Source organism: Schistocerca piceifrons, chromosome 3 (genome assembly GCF_021461385.2).
Source record: "Schistocerca piceifrons isolate TAMUIC-IGC-003096 chromosome 3, iqSchPice1.1, whole genome shotgun sequence".
Taxonomy (NCBI): domain Eukaryota; kingdom Metazoa; phylum Arthropoda; class Insecta; order Orthoptera; family Acrididae; genus Schistocerca; species Schistocerca piceifrons.
This window is the reverse complement of record NC_060140.1, coordinates 94330723-94348872: the sequence shown is the minus strand read 5'-3', so window position 1 is coordinate 94348872 and position 18150 is coordinate 94330723. Positions and strand designations below refer to the sequence as shown.

Sequence of the window (18150 nt, the reverse complement as noted above, 5' to 3'; positions counted from 1 at the left end):
TGAACTATCGCGGGCACTTAGAATGGATTAGTGAACCCACAATACACATTATGGAAAGAGTAATTAAAATTGGTAAAACTAGGGTAATATTCGACTGAAACACACTAAGGTACGCAGAATCAAACAATGGAAAATCCAGGATGGAATGTAACAATATTAGAGAAAGAAAGTTGCTACTCACCATATTGTGGAGATGCTGAGTCGCGATAGGCATAACAAAAAGATTCACACAATTATAGCTTTCGGCTATCAAGGCCTTTGTCAGCAATACACACACACACGTTCGCGTGCAAACGCAACTGCAACCAGTGTGGTTTCAGTTATCTGAGACTGCAGACGTATGTGCAGTTGCGTTTGCGTTAATGAGTGTGTGTGTGTGTGTGTGTGTGTGTGTGTGTGTGAGAGAGAGAGAGAGAGAGAGAGAGAGAGAGAGAGAGAGAGAGAGATTGTGCATGCGGACGCGCCCTTCTGTGTTTGTGTCTATTGCTGACAAAGGCCTTAATGGCTGAAAGCTATTATTGTGTGAATCTTTTTGTTGTGCCTATCGTGACTCAGCATCTCCGCTATATGGTGAGTAGCAACTTTCCTTCTCTAATAAGGTTTGTAGAAACTAGACTTCCAAAATCTTACTTTAGTTTCCATTGCAGCGTAATAGACATCTTCAGGTTCTTAGTTGTAAAGGATCTCAACTTTCAGATATGCTTCTAATGAATACAAAAACAGGTATCAGAGGCCACCTGATGATGATTCGATTTGAGAATAGTGAGTACTAGCTGAAAGAGGGTGTAGCTGCAGAGAAAACCATTCATATTGAAATAAATAAATAAGCCCAAAATACACCAAAATGGAAAAAATGACAAATAAATCCATCATTTTCCAGCCTACAGTAACTCTAAATGAATATATATGTCACTGAGCCTCATCCTGTGATAGTCAGGTAAGAAAATACTTTTCATCAACTTCCGAAGCCATCTCACAACACTATAATGAAAGAGTACTGAATAAACTGCTACATGGAGCGATACATAGAGGACTGTAGTCTACTGCTGAATTCTTCACTTACTACTTGTTCTTCAAATTCTTTAAGAACACTTTTGTGAAACTGTTTCTATCTATATTCAAGCATCTGCCTGTTCAGGTTTTTCAACATTTCTGAGATGCTATCCCACAAGTCAAACAAATCTGTGCTACCCTTCTTTGTATCCATTCAATGCTTCTTGGCTCTGAGCACTATGGGACTCAACTGCTGTGGTCATAAGTCCCCTAGAACTTAGAACTACTTAAACCTAAGGACAGCACACAACACCCAGCCATCACGAGGCAGAGTCAATGTTTCTTGTTAGGCTTATTTAATATGAGTCCTACATACTAAAGGAATTTCTAGGATGGGACACGCAAATGTTTTATAAGCAATCTCTTAAGTAGACTGGCTGCATTTTCCTACTATCCTACCAAGGAGCAAAGTCTGCTACATTGTTTACCAGCAACTGAGCATATGTGGTCAACCCATTTCATATCCTCAAAACTGTTATACCAACATATTTGCTGAGGTTGACTGATTGCAATCATAGGGTATGATGTTTGTGTGTTTTGTGAGGTGTTCAATTTCTGAACATTTAAAACAAGTTGCAATCATTGGACCACTTTGACAGCTTATCAAGATTTGACTAGATATCCACTAACTTTTCTCAGGTATTACTTAATTGTACACAACAACATGATCTGTGAAAAGTCTGAGGTTACTAATAATATTTTCTCCCATGCATTAATATACAACATGATCAGTAAGGGTCCGAACACACTTCTCTGTGCCATGCCTGAAGGAATTTCAACAGTTTTCTATGGCTCTTAATCCAACATAATGTGTTGTGTCCTCCCTGCCAAAAAAAACTTTTATTAATATGTGTTGGAATGATACCAAGTGAAATGCTTTTCAGAAGTCAGGAATAACTATGTCGACCTGATTACCTTGGATCACGGCTTTCAGAACCAAAAAAATGTGAATTCAATTTTGCACGATCAATGTTTTTAAATCAGTACTGGCTGGAATGACGGAAATAATTTTGTTTGCAATACCTCATTACAGCTGAGCTCATAATATGTTCCCAGAGCCTGTAACAGATAGATGTTGATTGTATGGTACAATAGTGCGTCACTACTGCTATTCCTCCTGGGTAGGTGTGACCATTGCTTTCTTCCAACCAATGGGCACAATATTTTGTTCAAGAAGTCTATGGGATACTTTAGCTGAAAGGGAGTCTAACTCAGGTGCAAATTGCTTATGGAATCTGATATAGTTTTCATCAGACTCTGGGGTCATTTCTAGTTTAAGTGGTTTCAGTGACATAAATATCTATAAAATTAATCCTCACAGTGATGTGAGAATTAGAATGGAGCAGTACTACTGGAAGTTCCTTTGTAAAGGAACTTTTGAAACAGTTCAGTATTTCTGATTTTGCTTTCCTACCCTCAATTTCAGTTTCTGTACTACTGACAACCCTTACAACGACCAGGATTTCTGTGAATCTTATGAGAGGTCCAAATATGTCTCGTTTTGAATCTATCTATAGGCCTACGCATTGTTTTACATCCATTTTTCGGTAACCACTGTTTCTTGAGATGATCCTTTATAGCCTGTATTCCATGGAGGGTCTTTTCCATTGTGAATTGTTTACTATATACATATCTATCCAGTACTTGGTAAACTACTTCTATAAACTCCAGCCACAGTGTCTATGTGCTTACGGCCAGAGCTAAACATTTTGAGTTCTTCCTTGATATGACACTACCGTATCTAGTTTACTGAACTTTTAAATCTTTCTACTTGTTTTAGATGCCTTTGTAATTTTGTAATCATTGTTACTAAAACTGCATCGTAGTTACAGAGGCTAATTTTAATGTAGGAATCTTCAACAAGATGATCATTTATTTGTTGCAGTTAAAACTAATATATTTCTGTCATGAGTGCACTTCCAAACTATCTGTTCTAGGTAGCTTTCAGAGAAAGTATTTAGTGATTTATTGTTCTCCCCAAGTTGTGTTACTGTTTCAAAGACAGCTTTGATGTCAACTGTGTATGCAGCTTTGTTTTCTGAAACTATCACAAGTACATCCAAAACAATGTATGATAAATGACAATAAAGACAATGTTTTTGTACTGAGAGGTGCAATTTGCTAACAACAATTTTGAGTTTTTGATACAATAAAATTTGTAAACTATGAAAGACATAAATATTCAGTCATGCAATAAGTTTACACTGAGAAATATCCCCTTTATCTATGATCAGTTAAGAAAAAAACATAAAATAGTTTGCAAATGCAGAATATGCTATCTACATCAAACCAATAGTCATTTAACTGCATCAGGAAGTTGAATAAATTATTAAATTGTGAAACATGAAGTGATTAATAAAAAAACTATACAGAAAAAGCAAATCATTCTACCGTTCAAATTTTCACAACACAGTGGCAGCACCACAGATACAGTAATTAATTATCTATTCCCTAATTTTATAATTAGCATCATCTACGAACAGCATTAACTGTCCCTGTATTGACTGACCAAATGCAACAGGCATGAAACTCCATCCCACAAACTGACATCTGGCACCTGTACAATACGATGCATGCACATTTGTATGCTTATATTGATATTCTGGCGATGACTAATGTACCACACATTTTGCATTTGCAATGACTTATCTCACACTTACACTAACCTGTGGCCTTGCAATGTCTGTACATATACTACCTAAACAAATTTATTCCCGAAATTTCATTACTCTACATTCATTATTTTTTGATGTCGCTATTTTTTTTCCATCAATATATTTACTAAGTGATACAAACCTGCTCCATCATCATCTGACCCAGAACTCGTTTCACTGTCTTCCTCCTCATCATCATCATCTTCTTCTTCTTCTACATCACTTGAAGCTTCCTCACCTCCACTCGACACTTCTTCTACTACTATATCACCTTCTCCTGCGGAAACATTTGCACCTGAGTTTGTCTCCATTCTTTCTTCTTGTGAACCATCTGAATCATCTGACAGAGTAACCACCATAAGTTCATCTTTACCAAGTACATCTGCGAAATGAGAGCTAATGAAGGACAAGATTTAAATTATTTTAATATAATGTCACACAAAAACATTGAGAAGACAGCAATGTATTTCAACAGACATTGCACACTAAGCAATACACCTAAAAAATGCAAAAATGGTTAATTAGGTGAGCTACTTTATATCGATGCTTTTAAGCATAGTATGCATCAGATACCTGTTAAATCATTCTGCACAGCTAAAAATTTTGTTTCTGTGTGGATCCAGAGCCTCTAAATATTTTACAAATGAAAATATGGTCCACTGTAGGCTGTATATTAACCTTCTTTATTTAATCTATATAATTAATTTGTCTCAACTTTGCACCATTTTCGAGCACACAAGTTTTTCAAGCACATCACATTTTACAATGTGAAAGTAACGGACTAATCTTGCAAATATATGGCCACACACCATAATCCATAAATACATGTGGACAGGGTCCAGATCATAATACTACACTATCATGTCACATAATACTAACTGTATTATGATCTGGACTCTGCCCTCATGTATTTATGGATTATTGCATGTGACCATATATGTGCAAGATGAATGTGTTACCCATACAATGTAAAATGTGATGTATGTAAGTTGATATCATGCAAGTGCTTGAAAATGATGCAAAGTCAAAATAAGCTAATTTCACAAATTAAATAAAGAACCTGAATAGATTGCCCACAACGGACCATATTTTCATTTGTAAATTTCTCTACTTCACTGAGTAATTCCTATAGCAACTTGGTGCAACATAATGCTGTATTTGTAACCCAAGACAAAAATCACAATGTATCATGCAGTCAGATAATCAAAATGAAACATTTTATTTTCCTTCTTCTACATGAACAAGAATGCATGTTGTTGAATCATAAGAAGAATTGAAGACTGTTTCCACTGAATGAGAAGAAGAAGAAGAAGAAGAAGAAGAAGAAGAAGAAGGACGAGGAGGAGGAGGAGGAGGAGGAGGAGGAGGACTGGTAGTGCAAACATTTCTCCCGCAACTAGTTTCTATTTTTCATTAAACAGTACCTCTCATTTTATGCACATATGAAAGACAAGAAATTTACAATGACTGTGGTATGTATTTACAAGGACACTTCAATTTTTGGCAGTTTTGCGACAAAGTATACATCAGAACTGTTCGAAGATGTCCTACATTTATGAAATGTCACAAATTATCTTAACCCAGGTGTCATGGAGAAGAGACAGCTTGCCACTGCTGTGAGCTTCAGAGTTGTATAACAGTCTAAACAAATATTTATCAGTTAGTAACTTTTGTAGTTAAAAGAATATTAAATTAACAATATGTTACAAATGAGACTGCATCTCTATTTTGAACTAAGGTTCCCAAATAGTAAGTTTGTATGACTGACTGTTAATTCTGCAATTCTCGGCACAAGATTAGTTTTTCCTCTTGTCTTGTTTGCCAGCCTAGATTGAAATGTGGCACACTTGGTACCTTTCAAAACTTTCTTAACCAACTAGCACTGAAAAATCTCTAAATTTCAAACATGCTATTACATACAACCATTTTTCTTATATCACACCTCACAAATTTCAAAATTAAATCACAAATCAGAAATAAATTCACAACAGCAACATATTGTTGCTGGTGGTATGTATGGCTGCACAGTCACGAGAGAATGCTATGTGGCCCCTTCATACCTTTGAGTATGGGGAAAAAAAAAAAATCTTCCAACCGTGTTTCACACATGAAGACTTTTTTAGAAGAGTAAATTCATGTTAAAAGTCTAAGATCTCAGAAAATTAACCAAGAACAAACAAAGTATTATAACATCAACCTGTCTATCTAAAACGAAAAAGATACAAAGAATAGAAAACAAATTTATTATTGACTATTATTTTTTAAAACTTCAATGCACTTATCCAATGGTCACTTACATTTACAGCTTCTTTGGATTTTATCTGCCGAATCTTCTGAACAGTTACATGTTGTCCCTATTAACGTGCATATCATGGGAAACATTTTTAACTTGGAAGATTTAAAATGAAACTAAACTGAGGGAAAGAAATATTTGACAGACATACAAACATTTGTGAAACTTGAGCTTCTCCTTGAGTACTGAATATTGAAATAACTTACAAGAATGCAGACAAGTAACATCCTTGACAGCCATGGATATTTCGACAGGTGAATATCCCACCATTTTCAAGGCACAAATGCATGAGATATTGCTGTGCATGGCAATTTATGACATTGGTAGGCAGGGTTGTTCTAATATTGAAACCAAAAGGAAGTGTAAGCAGAAAAACAACTTGCACTGCCAAACAACCAAAGACGACGAATGTCAGGCTAACTGAAAATGAAATGTTAATCAGCAACAGGCGGGTAAGTACCGCTAACTCCGCCTCAACTATAAATACGAGGGGGGGGGACCCAAAAGTAATGGGAATTGGGCTGCGGTGAGGAGGGAGAGTGTGGGAACACAATGTTTGTCCAGGTGTCTGTTACTGTCATGCCACCTGAGACAGCGTGCGAAGTTGTGTCGCTGTGAGTGCATCAATTCGCTCACGAGAGTTTTTAGGAAAACAACTTTCCATTTCGGTGAAAACGTGATGGAAGATTGTCGAGAGCAATGCGCGGCTGTGAAATTTTGTTTCCTGTTGAGGAAATCAGCCCCAAAACTATTTTAATGCTTAAGACTGCTTTGGGAATGCTGCCCTAAGTACAACCACAGTCTACCAGTGGTTTTCATGTTTTAAAAATGGAGAAATGTCAATTGAAGACCAACCACATTCAGCATGCTCTTCAACATCAAGAAGTGATGAAAATGTCAACAAAATCAATGCCTTTGTTCATGAAGACCGTTGCCAAACCACTGATCAACTCTGTGAGATGTCCGGAATATCATAGAGTTCAATTCAGAAAATTTTATCCAAAGATTTGCACATGGGAACAGTTGCGGTCAAATTTGTCCCTCGCCTTCTCAGAGACGGGCAAAGGGAGCTTCGACTTCAGGCATGTTTTGAGCTTCAAAATCAGCTTAAAAAAGAACCCTGAATTTTTTTCCAAGGTGGTTACTGGTGATGAATTGTGGTGCTATGGATATGATCCTGAAATAAAGCAGCATTCAAAGCCAGTGGAAGACAAGTGGCTCTCCTTGTCCCAAAAAAAGCTCACTAAGTGATATGAAACATTGAGACAATTTTCATTTGTTTCTTCGATTGAAGAGGTGTTGTGCATGTGGATTTGGTTCCCCTGGGTCAGACCGTCAACCAGGAGTTCTACTTGGAGGTTTTAAAAGGACTGAGGGAGAGTATCTGGAAGAAAAGGGCAGACCTTTGGAACACACACAACTGGTTTCCCCATCATGACGACGTGATGGCCCACACCGTCAGTTTCTGACACCGATTGTCCGCCCCTTTTACTCACTGTATCTAGTCCCAGTGATTTCTTTTTATTCCCCAGACTCAAAAGGGACATGAAAGGAATGCATTTTGCCACTGTGGAGGAGGTAAAACAAAAAACACTGTAAGGCATAAAGAGCATACTGATAAGTGAATTTAAAAACTGTTATGACAATGGAGGGATCATTTGAAGATGTGCGTTGTGGTCAATGAAGAATACTTTGAAGGTGATCAAAATTTGGTGTAAAAATATTAAGAAATAAAGAGGTTATGACAAATTTCCCACTCCCTTTTTTTTTTTTTTTAATCCCCCCTCGTATTTGTTGTCAAGGATATTGGTTGCATTACCATAAGTTATTTGAACACTGAATACATGCCATGAGAAGCTCGAGTTCACATTGCTTACCTCTGCATGAGGAAGTTTATCATCACTTGCAGAAGTTACATATGCAATGCTTTGCAGTAGAAGTGTGAGACTGCAATGAGAACTTTCATTTTTGTTATAGTGTCAAGACCATAATACTGTTTTACCAGAGTAAAATTCTTTACATTAATTCTCCTCTCCAGCTGACAATCACAGCAAGGAATACGTCAGTTTGGTTCTTGCTCATGAGATGATCTGATATACTCACAGATAGGTGGATTTAATTTCTAAAGAATTATTTCAGCTTCACTTGAGGATTGCTTGAACAATATTGATATTTTCTTGGGATTGGCTAGACACTGCTTCTTGGCCCCAGCATCACTGGGAACCTTACATCTCAACTTTTATTGATGAATTTCATCAAGAAATCTTTTGTTAATGTAGCTTGATCTGTCCTAGGGACAACGGGTACTTGCCAGTAATGATTTTGTAAGGAGAGAAGCATGTCATGTGTTGATGAGGACACATTTGCCCAAAAAGTGATATTACAGCAGCAGAGAGACCTGCTATGTGTTCCCTCAGGCAAATCCTGGCATTGTTATCTTACCTGCTGGCACGGGAAATGCAACACTTGTGTTGGGATAAGTGGGGTTATGTTCAGATAATACAATGTTAAACTATCTGATCCCGCATTCAGTGTTGACATGACGAAAGGGCTGCAGAGGCAGACTAACATCCTCCCTGAAAAGAAGTTTCTCCTCAGAGAATATACAAAGAGTCTTAATTCTTATTATGATGTCACAACCTAAATTATACAGCCTCTCAAAGATACACAAGGAAGGGATTCCTTTTAGGCCAATAGTCAGTAACACAGAAGCTCCAAGAAATTATGTAGCAAGATACCTTGTTACGCTGTTGACAACTGGTAGGTTAGTGTCCACATCACATTAGAAATTTGGCAGATTTTGTAAGTAAATTAGGGAGACTGCTCATGTGTGTCCTTGACATTCTAATAAGTTTTGATGTGGCCTCTCCCTTCACTCACATTCCTCTGTGTTGACTTCCACTTAGGTTTTATTCAGTGACCAGTGCTAACTGCAGACAGATGGAGAGCCATGTTACCTACTGTTGCCAATATTTTTATGGAAGGTTTGAGGAACGTGTCTGGCAGTTGAATATGTTGAAACCTGCCTGTTATTTGACCTCATGGCAGTGACAATTTTCATACCTTTTTCAAAGCTCTCAGATAAAGCCACTAAAATATTCATTTCGCTATGGAATTTGGAAATGATGGATGCCTTCACATCCTTGAAGTGGTGGTCATTGGAATATGCTGTTTATAAGAAGCCAATCTGCACTGATACGTATTTTCAGGCTCATAGTTGTCACAATCCATGCCAGCAAGAAGGGGTAGTCCCTGTCTCGACTCATAGGGTGCATATTATCTAAAACCCGGAAAGTTTGTCAATCGAATTAGGCCAACAGAGGTTACCTTTCACCAGAAGGAGTGCAGTGAGAGATATCAGATTCACATTGCGAGTGATGAGAATAATGACAGGATGCCCAAGTTTTTAGCATTTTTGCCTTACACAGGTAGTATCTGCAAACGATTGTTATATTCTGAAATAACACAATGTGTTTTTGACCACTGTCTAATAATAGCATCCGTACGCTCCTGTAATGAGTTAGCTTATTTTGCGTAAGGTGGTTGTCAAACATTGAACTCACCTGCAGTTGTTGCACTTTATCTAGTAAGACCTCTTTTTAACGAATTTACAGGTCGAAATAGTTTTTCCCTAAATGGAAGTTTAGTTCCATTATGCTGACAAAGTGACCAAAAATTGCAATTTGGAGGTTTTTAGACCGTATCACCACCGCACAGGACTTTGTGCCACACACTCTCATAAATTCATTAGGTATCTGTTTTAAAGTCTCATCAATGGGTGTCTCCATTTAAAGCCAGCATCCAGGCTGAAGAAGAAACTGTTTATATTCAGAATTTGCTTTATTCAACTAATGGGATAGAAAAAATGGCCTACAATTAAACAAGAGGGAAAAATCCTTACATATTACCCTTTATATCTTGAAAAAAGAAATTACGTAAGAGTTCACTTTTTCCTGTCAGCATAATGTGCTGACAAAGATGTAATACAAAACTTACAGCTGAAGCTCCCATCTCCTCCTCCTTCTCCTCATCACAATCATCGCCCACAGTTCGTGGTCTCGTGGCTAGCATTGCTGTCTCGATCACGGGGTCCTGGGTTCGATTCCCGGCCGGGTTGGGGATTTTCTCTGCCCGGGGACTGGGTGTTTGTGTCGTCTTCGTCATCATCATTTGTGACAGTGGTTGGATTGGAACGTGAAAAACTTGGACTGTGTGAAAATTGGAACTTTGTACGGGTGCTGGTGACAGTGCAGTTGAGCGCCCCACAAACCAATTGTCATCATCATCATCATCATCATCATCATCATCCCTCACCCTGTTTTTCATCCACCTCATCCCAGTTTTTTTGCATAAGCATTGCATAGTTCCTTACACCTACACCTTGCTGAAATTTCTGTGCCAGCTTTCAGGATAATCATAATCGTTGTCATCTTTTATGGCAACTGATGCCGGTATTTGTAAACTGTCTCAACACATGCTGGATTACAGCATTCAAGCCAGTAACAAACATGTGCACAGTCTGTAAGATATTCATTCTCTTTAGATCCTTTTTACAAGGAATGAAATTTACTGTACAACAGTTATTCTCAATTTAGCTTTCACAGCATGAATTATGCCCTGGTCTAGAGGCTACAGGTAATCTGTATACAGTTAGTGCGAAGAAACGCGATGTCGACACACATGAAGTATGTCATCATCTTTTGGTGTGTAGGACATCTGTCAATCTAGCTTCCTGTTGCATTTAAAATGCTAAGAAATTTCACATGACACTGCCAATACAATCATAGGTGCACAGCAGTGTTTAAATCACAATAAAATTTACAATTTCTGTTGTTGCTATTGACTTTTTTGTTCATTATATTTTCTGTTTTTGAGGGAAGTAAATTACAAAAGAACCCTTGTTCCATCAGCATCAAAGACATCCCTGGGCCCATATCTGTTATCACCCATGGTAAAACATTCTTCTTCCATATTCATTACCCCCTCTCCCTCAAGCAATCCTGACAGCAATTTGATGCACTGAAATCTTCAATCCCGAGCTTCGGGGCAATTTATCGGACCTTTCCCATAATAAATTTTCGCCTATGGGAATGTTTCCACTTATCATTTCATGAAGCCCTTTTATGACTAAGATGATGATGTATAAATCCTTATGGGGCCTACACACCACGCGTTCAGCTGTGCAGCTTATCAAAAGTGATATCATGTCTGTGCATAAAACTGTACAATTACTGAATGTAACCATGCATTTCAGGCAGGCTGTCTGTACGGTCTTTAGCAGTCTTGAACTGCACAGTTCATTCTGGTAAAGACGCACCTTTGGATTTTGCTGAAGGTTTCTAGAATCTTCCTGAAATTTTTTTAAAAGTATAGTTGTCACGTAGAATGTATTAATACAAAAACTGAAACATTCTAGGGCCTGACATAACTTTTGATGGTGTGATGATGAAAATAAACAACTACTGATCAGTGTTTTGGAAGGAATTAAAGAAACAACAAAACTGCAACTGTGCAACAAACTACAATTCCCCTTTCTCCCCCCCCCCCCCCATCACCACTAACACTGCACAGGACATCAGAATTGGGAGAAAAACATGAACACTACTCACGTATTAGTCATTAGGCCTGTTCCGACTGACTGACTGCTGCCTACAGGCAATACGAGGAGCGACCTATGATTGTGAGGCAAGTGATCTGCATGTCGCCAATCCCTTCAGTCATTATTGCCAGTAGATAATTCCTGATGATGCCACCACTCCTTTATCCAAGCAGCTCCTCATTTGGCCTCAGAAGGACTGAATAGACCCCCTACCAGACCTGACTACCGCAGAAAAAATTTGAGATGGTACAGGGCATCAAACCCATTCAGAAATGGGGGTGGTCTGGCCTACATTCAGTTTTAACAAATCCTTTTTAATGCAGAAGGATTGTGAGTTTCTGCATTCATGATAGCCTCCTCATTCTTCACTATGTACCAGATAAAGAAGATGGCACCAAATTGTGTTTCTTAGCCATATTGATTAATTTATGCTGAATCTTAAGCTTTCTGCTTCTGCTCGCCATAGCTACACAAGACTACCATTATGTAGAAATCAACACTTCGATAAACAACACAATGTGGTTAATCTGTGCACTTTGCAATGCTTTCTGTGACATCTGATCACAAGACCTACATGTGGAAACTGGCAATGGTTCAAAATTAACAAACAAAAACTATGACCTAGATATCAGCAACAAGAAATGATCGAGTTGGGTTTCAGTTTGCAAACTATTTAATATTTATTTCTTTAAAAGAAGAAATGAATTTCGTCAACATTGTTCTTATGAAAACTTCACTGGGACCAATGGAAACAAACATTTGTTAATAGCGGGAATCATTTAAAAGAGGGTTCATTAATATGGAGTTTTCCTGTACATCAGGCAGATCATTAGGACCGTTCTATGGAGCATAAGCATTACATATGTTTACAACAGCCAGCAATGCTGCATCTACAAAACAGTTGCTTAGTACCGGTCATCCTATGGAATATAACAACACATGGATTCTGTCATTGCACTTATTCAAATCATCAAGTTTTATTTAGAAATCTATTCAGATTAACCTAGCACTGTTATAGCAAGAACAAACAATTTATGTAACGCAGTACTTTATAGAGTCAATGTAAGAAACAATGAAGTACAGGTTGCGTGTAGCACTGAACCCATTGAATGGACAACAATAATACAGGTTACAGAAAAGGCCGAACACTCGTTTGTGATCGTATAAATAGCACTAAAGAAATAGTGTGGCTCACCAGAGCACGCAAGGGGGCCAACCCAGGTGGCCCCTATAAGCATGTCTGTGAACTGTATGGACACGATTCTGAAACCAAGTGCATCTTGCATCAAGTCTTAGACTTGAAAACTGACTGCTGGTCAGCCGCCACAGAGATTAAGTCCAAGTCGTTCACTAAAGGTGGCCAATAAGACCAAATGCCCCTGACCACACTAAGTCCAGCCATCTGCACAATCTGGCAACACTGTAAGATGCGGAAGTGTCAGGAGGAAGTGTTGTCTACTTCCGAGATGATGTGTCATGTGAGCCTGTGGTCTAGTGGTAATTGTCATGCATTCTAAACTTACAGTCATGTGTTCGCGGCCAATGTATCCCCCCCCCCCCCCCCCGACATTTCGGCCCTCTTCTAAAGCTATGAGTCTGATCGAACACTAAAGGTAATTTGCTTCACATTATACCCACCAGTAATAACAAATACTCCCAGAAACAATTTCGCAGGACAGCTTGTGGCTGCATCATGATCAGAACACCTTACACTTGAGCGTTTCCTCACGTTGCAGCGGCTACTGGCCATCGGCCAGATGCCTGTTGCCTGACATTGAGCGCTGCCTAGGTGAATGCGGCGTAATGCTGTCAGTGTTTGTCTCAACTGTCGTTTTCGAATCTGAAGTTCTAGTTATCATCTCACAGTTAAGCATTGGATTTTGCATACTTGAAAATCATGAACTACTGTTAGGTGTTGTAAAACTGGGCAGGCCGGCGTGGTCAAGCTGTTCTAGGCGCTACAGTCTGGAACTGCGCCACCGCCAAGGTCGCAGGTTTGAATCCTGCCTCGGGCATGGATGTGTGTGATGTCTTTAGGTTAGTTAGGTTTAAGTAGTTCTAAGTTCTAGGCGACTGATGACCTCAGAAGTTAAGTCCCATAGTGCTCAGAGCCATTTGTAAAACTGGGTTGCAAGTGGAAAAAGGTGTAATGTCTGCAACACAGTATTTACTTTTGGTATAACAGAGGGGTGAATGCAGAGGAGGCAACCCGAAAGATTTGAACAGTGTGAGTGGAGCAAATACTTTTGCGAAAAATACGCCAGAAAAAGATATTCTTGTTTCAACAAAGATCATTCTGGCACGAATGATTTTCCACATTATGGAAGTCTCGACTACTAATATAAGTGATGAATTACCATTTAATCATCATGCGACATTTGCATTCAACAGGCAAGGTTCAGAAGTCAGGTGTGGGAGTACTGAATGCTCTAATTAGAAACAACAAAAATCAATGGATGGCTATTACTGCAGTTTTTCTTGAACGTCATCAGGTCACTCACTGAGCATACCTATGCAATACTCTTACTGGTGATGTGTTATGATGCCTTTATCGTTAACTTCCTAAGAAATGAAGGGCTAAACCCTACCAAAAAACGTAAACTGGAGCAAACAGTTGTGTGAACATAATATTTTCCATCTGATAGCTCCAATAGTGTGTTTTGCACTACGAATTCTTCCCCAAGGAAGTGTCAATTACAGCTGGAATTTGTTGCCAACAACTGAGACACCTTTCGGTCACAGTGTATCTGCGTAACTGATTGGCACATGTGTTGTTCACAGACAGCAGTTCACTCTCACTGGAATCAATGACTGTGTGCTCTCTCTCTCTCTCTCTCTCTCTCTCTCTCTCTCTCTCTGTGTGTGTGTGTGTGTGTGTGTGTGTGTTTTCATGTTCACACACAATCTGAATCAATACTATTAACATTAGAGAGACAAGCAAGAATAAATATTGCATCAAATATAACTGTCAAGTATTTTAATGAAATGGCCAGTTACAATTTTTACCCAACCCATGTCCTGCATGTTACATTAAGTAAGAAAGATGTATTAACTCCATAATACTGTTAGCAGGGACAGTGCACTCTTGTCATGGCTCATGGCAAGTGCAGTGATTAGCAGTGCCCAATGTTGCCCCGATTTGTTTATGTTGGCTGAGTGTGGACACTGCAACTATTGGCTGAGTGTGGACACTGCAACTATTGGCTGAGTGTGGACACTGCAGCAGACGCTTCACCATAAACATAAAGAAATCACCTTGGCTCTGACTGCAGTGAGCATGCACTACTGGCTGTATATTCTTATTGCAACCAAAGTGAGACTATGATCATAGGTGCCATGGAGCAATTGGAATGGGTATCATGTCATCAGCCATCAGAATATTAACCAGTGATGAAATGTCTACTCTGTTTGAATCCCAAGAAAATAGGAACCTTCTCACAAAGCAATGTGAGGTGATATCAAAATTTATCCAACACACAAAAATTAACTGCTGAGCTTTCATGCACGCAGTAGTAGCACACAAGGAAATATTACGTCTTGGAAGCATATACTTCATTTCCTCCTCTCATCTCAACATTCTTGTTTTAGTATAAAGTGCGAAAGTAAAGACAAAAAACTAAAGTTTCTGAGAAGCTTGTAAGTCATTTCCTCTTCTCATACCACAGATTTAGTATGAAGTGAAAGATAAACAGTTTAGGGTTCTGAAGTATAATGTGACACCAGATTGTTATCGTAGGCCCTATTGGAAATGCAAATAGCAGGGAGCCCTCCATTCTTTTGTCCAACAGCCTATTTCCTTTCATGCATTGCTACTGCATGCAGATTTTTATTTAAGGACTTGCGGGCATCAAGTTCTTCAGCACAATGAGCCTTACGTTACTGTGCTAATTATGATATGGGAAAAATGCAACAAAGACGAGTTCCCCTAGAGCAGTGAAGATATTTGCACATGTGTGTATTCAGCAATGACTGCCAGCTGCCACAACACTTTACAGAATTCATGCTGTGTGTGATATTTTTCTGCTTACACTATCTTTTGATTAACCTCCCACACAGCTACGCCCGCCCTGGGTTTAAATTGCCACACAGAGATCTCTCACTGCATTTGTGCCTTAAAAATGACAGGCTGTTCAATTGTCAAAATAACAGGGGTTGTGAAGGATGTTACCATGCTGCATCATGCTAAGTAATTTGAACATATCCATTCAATCTACAAATTCTGTTAAGGACACAATTACTCAACAGATCTTTTAAAATTTTTCAAAATAGAACACATTTTTGCCAACAGCGTGCAGAGTCATTTTATCTTCACACCCTTAACACTACACGAAAATTCATGTAGTAATCTATCATTTCACGTAACTCCTTGAGGCAGTTGTTACCAACATCTAACAGGTTACAAGACCCCCAATTATGTGTCTGTCCTATGCAGAAATAGGTTTGTGATCAGTGACCATTTCCAAGTTTTCAATCAATACGTCTACTAAAGGAAACATGTTTTAAGGATATGTATTCTGGTTTGTCACTGGAGTGAATTGCCTGGCAGGCAGGACAAAGCATTTTATCCTGGATGAACAGCCCTTCAAAGAAGAAGAAGTAATAGTAGATGTGTCATAAGAAAATGTACAGACCCGTCACCATAACTGTAACACAAGCAGCAGTTGGAAACTCGAGACTTTTGCAGGTGAAGCAGTTACTTATGATACAATATCCTGTAGAAACACCACTAACACCCGATTGGAGCTAGATAAAACGCTGCCTTGGAGTAAAGACAGACATTTAGCTATTGAGACAGAGAAATTTTGAGGTGGGTACTTCAGGAAAATATGTGATTAATGAAAATACACGATTAAGTGGTCACAATTAATTACACCTGAGAGTAACAAAGAGTATGGATATAAAGTTCAACAATTGCCGACACTAAAGATTTGGGAAAGTTGGCTTTGGTTTATTGGTACAATGTGGATATTGGTCTATGAACTGCTTATAAAACACATGTATGGCTTATACAGGAATAGATTGGGCTAACAAAGAACATACAGAGTATATGAAGAGCAATGCAGATGGTGACAGTGTTATTTGGATTACAGGAGAGTGTCATAGCAATGCTGAAAAACCTCAACTACTGTTAACTCTGAAGGAAGGTGTCTAACATCTAGTAAAAAACTACTTGCAAAATATCAAAAACCAATTTTTAGGATAGAATTTGTGAACATTTTTTACCACTTTACTTATTGTTCCCCCCCGCAGAGCCTATGAAGATGAAATTTGTAATAAAAACTTGTAGAGATACCTTAGCATGCTTTAATCACCCACTCCATCCATAAATGGAATGGAAAGATACATTAATGTGTCATACAGTGAAAAGTATCCTCTGCACTGCACTTAACAGTGATTCAAAGAGAATAACTCTTGATCCGTAGATTCTGAAATGTTGCACTCTGTCCCCATCCTCCACCAGCATTTATTGGTATATTATTTGCCTAAGATGTAAAAAAAGAAAAGTTCTCCGTCTTCAGGCCACGAGTGGCCTACCGGGACCATCCGACCGCCGTGTCATCCTTCGTGGAGGATGCGGATAGGAGGGGCGTGGGGTCAACACACCGCTCTCCCGGTCATAAAATGGTATTCTTGACCGAAGCCACTACTATTCGGTCGAGTAGCTCCTCAATTGGCATCACAAGGCTGAGTGCACACCGAAAAATGGCAACGGTGCATGGGGGCCTGGATGGTCACCGATCCAAGTGCTGACCATGCCCGATAGCGCTTAACTTCGGTGATCTCGCGGGAACCGGTGTAACCACTGCGGCAAGGCCGTTCCCACATTTGCCTAAGATGTACATAATATTTTTGTCTGAAGCTAATGGAGAGTTTCAGGTGCCGGTTAATATTTTTAATATGTAGATATAAGTGGTTTTAGGGGGATAGAATGAATTGCCTGTAGTTGCCTTCAAAAGATAAATTTAGGTATTGCCAATAGACAAACACAAAAGTACAAAATGCCTATCCCAGCTTTTGGTACTACTGAATCTTTAGCTCTCCTTGTCCTCACAACAGATGAGTCCATCTCACCCTGAGAAACCCGTCCTCCTTTTATAACCTTTCCCAGCCCATCCTCCTTTCCTCTCTCTGGAAGAAATTAATAGCTCTGAAAATTGGATAGTTTTTTGTACTTTTATTTGTGTGTATCAACAGTGCTGGAGGGTCATCTCCTGGCCATCCATTCTGCCTCCTTGTCACTTCTCTAGTAATTTTTCCTTTCAATGTGAATGTTATACTTGGATTACCAACACAGAAAAAAAGGACAGATTAGCAGATAGATAATTAAAGAGATCAGATTCTTATGATCAGCCTAAGAGATGTTCTACAACTGTTGCTGCTGCAAGCACCACGTGCAGCAGTTCAGAGGTAGCATTAGTCAATTGCAATTGTCAAATGGTTATTTTGGGTGGCAACAACCTTTTCCCAAACTGAAGGTGTATTATTCCATTCATTTGTAAGCAGGAGCTAGCATAGGTTACAGAAACCCAGTACCAAATGTGACATATGTT

The 18150-nt window shown here is 38.9% G+C and overlaps 1 protein-coding gene across 6 annotated transcripts in view; it reads right to left on the bottom strand.

Annotated features, from left to right (window-relative positions):
• Positions 1-18150, bottom strand: part of LOC124788017 (cyclin-dependent kinase 11B) — a 105027-nt gene that overhangs the window by 37508 nt on the left and 49369 nt on the right. For 4 of the 6 annotated variants that reach the window (XR_007016047.1, XM_047255069.1, XM_047255070.1 and 1 more), the window contains one exon: positions 3850-4089. Coding sequence is in view for 5 of the 6 variants with exons in the window: in XM_047255069.1 (XP_047111025.1) it covers positions 3850-4089 (240 nt within the window). In the remaining variant the exon portion in view is untranslated. The remainder of the gene's footprint in view (positions 1-3849; positions 4090-18150) is intronic. The other 2 variants (XM_047255071.1, XM_047255073.1) reach the window with 1 other exon arrangement.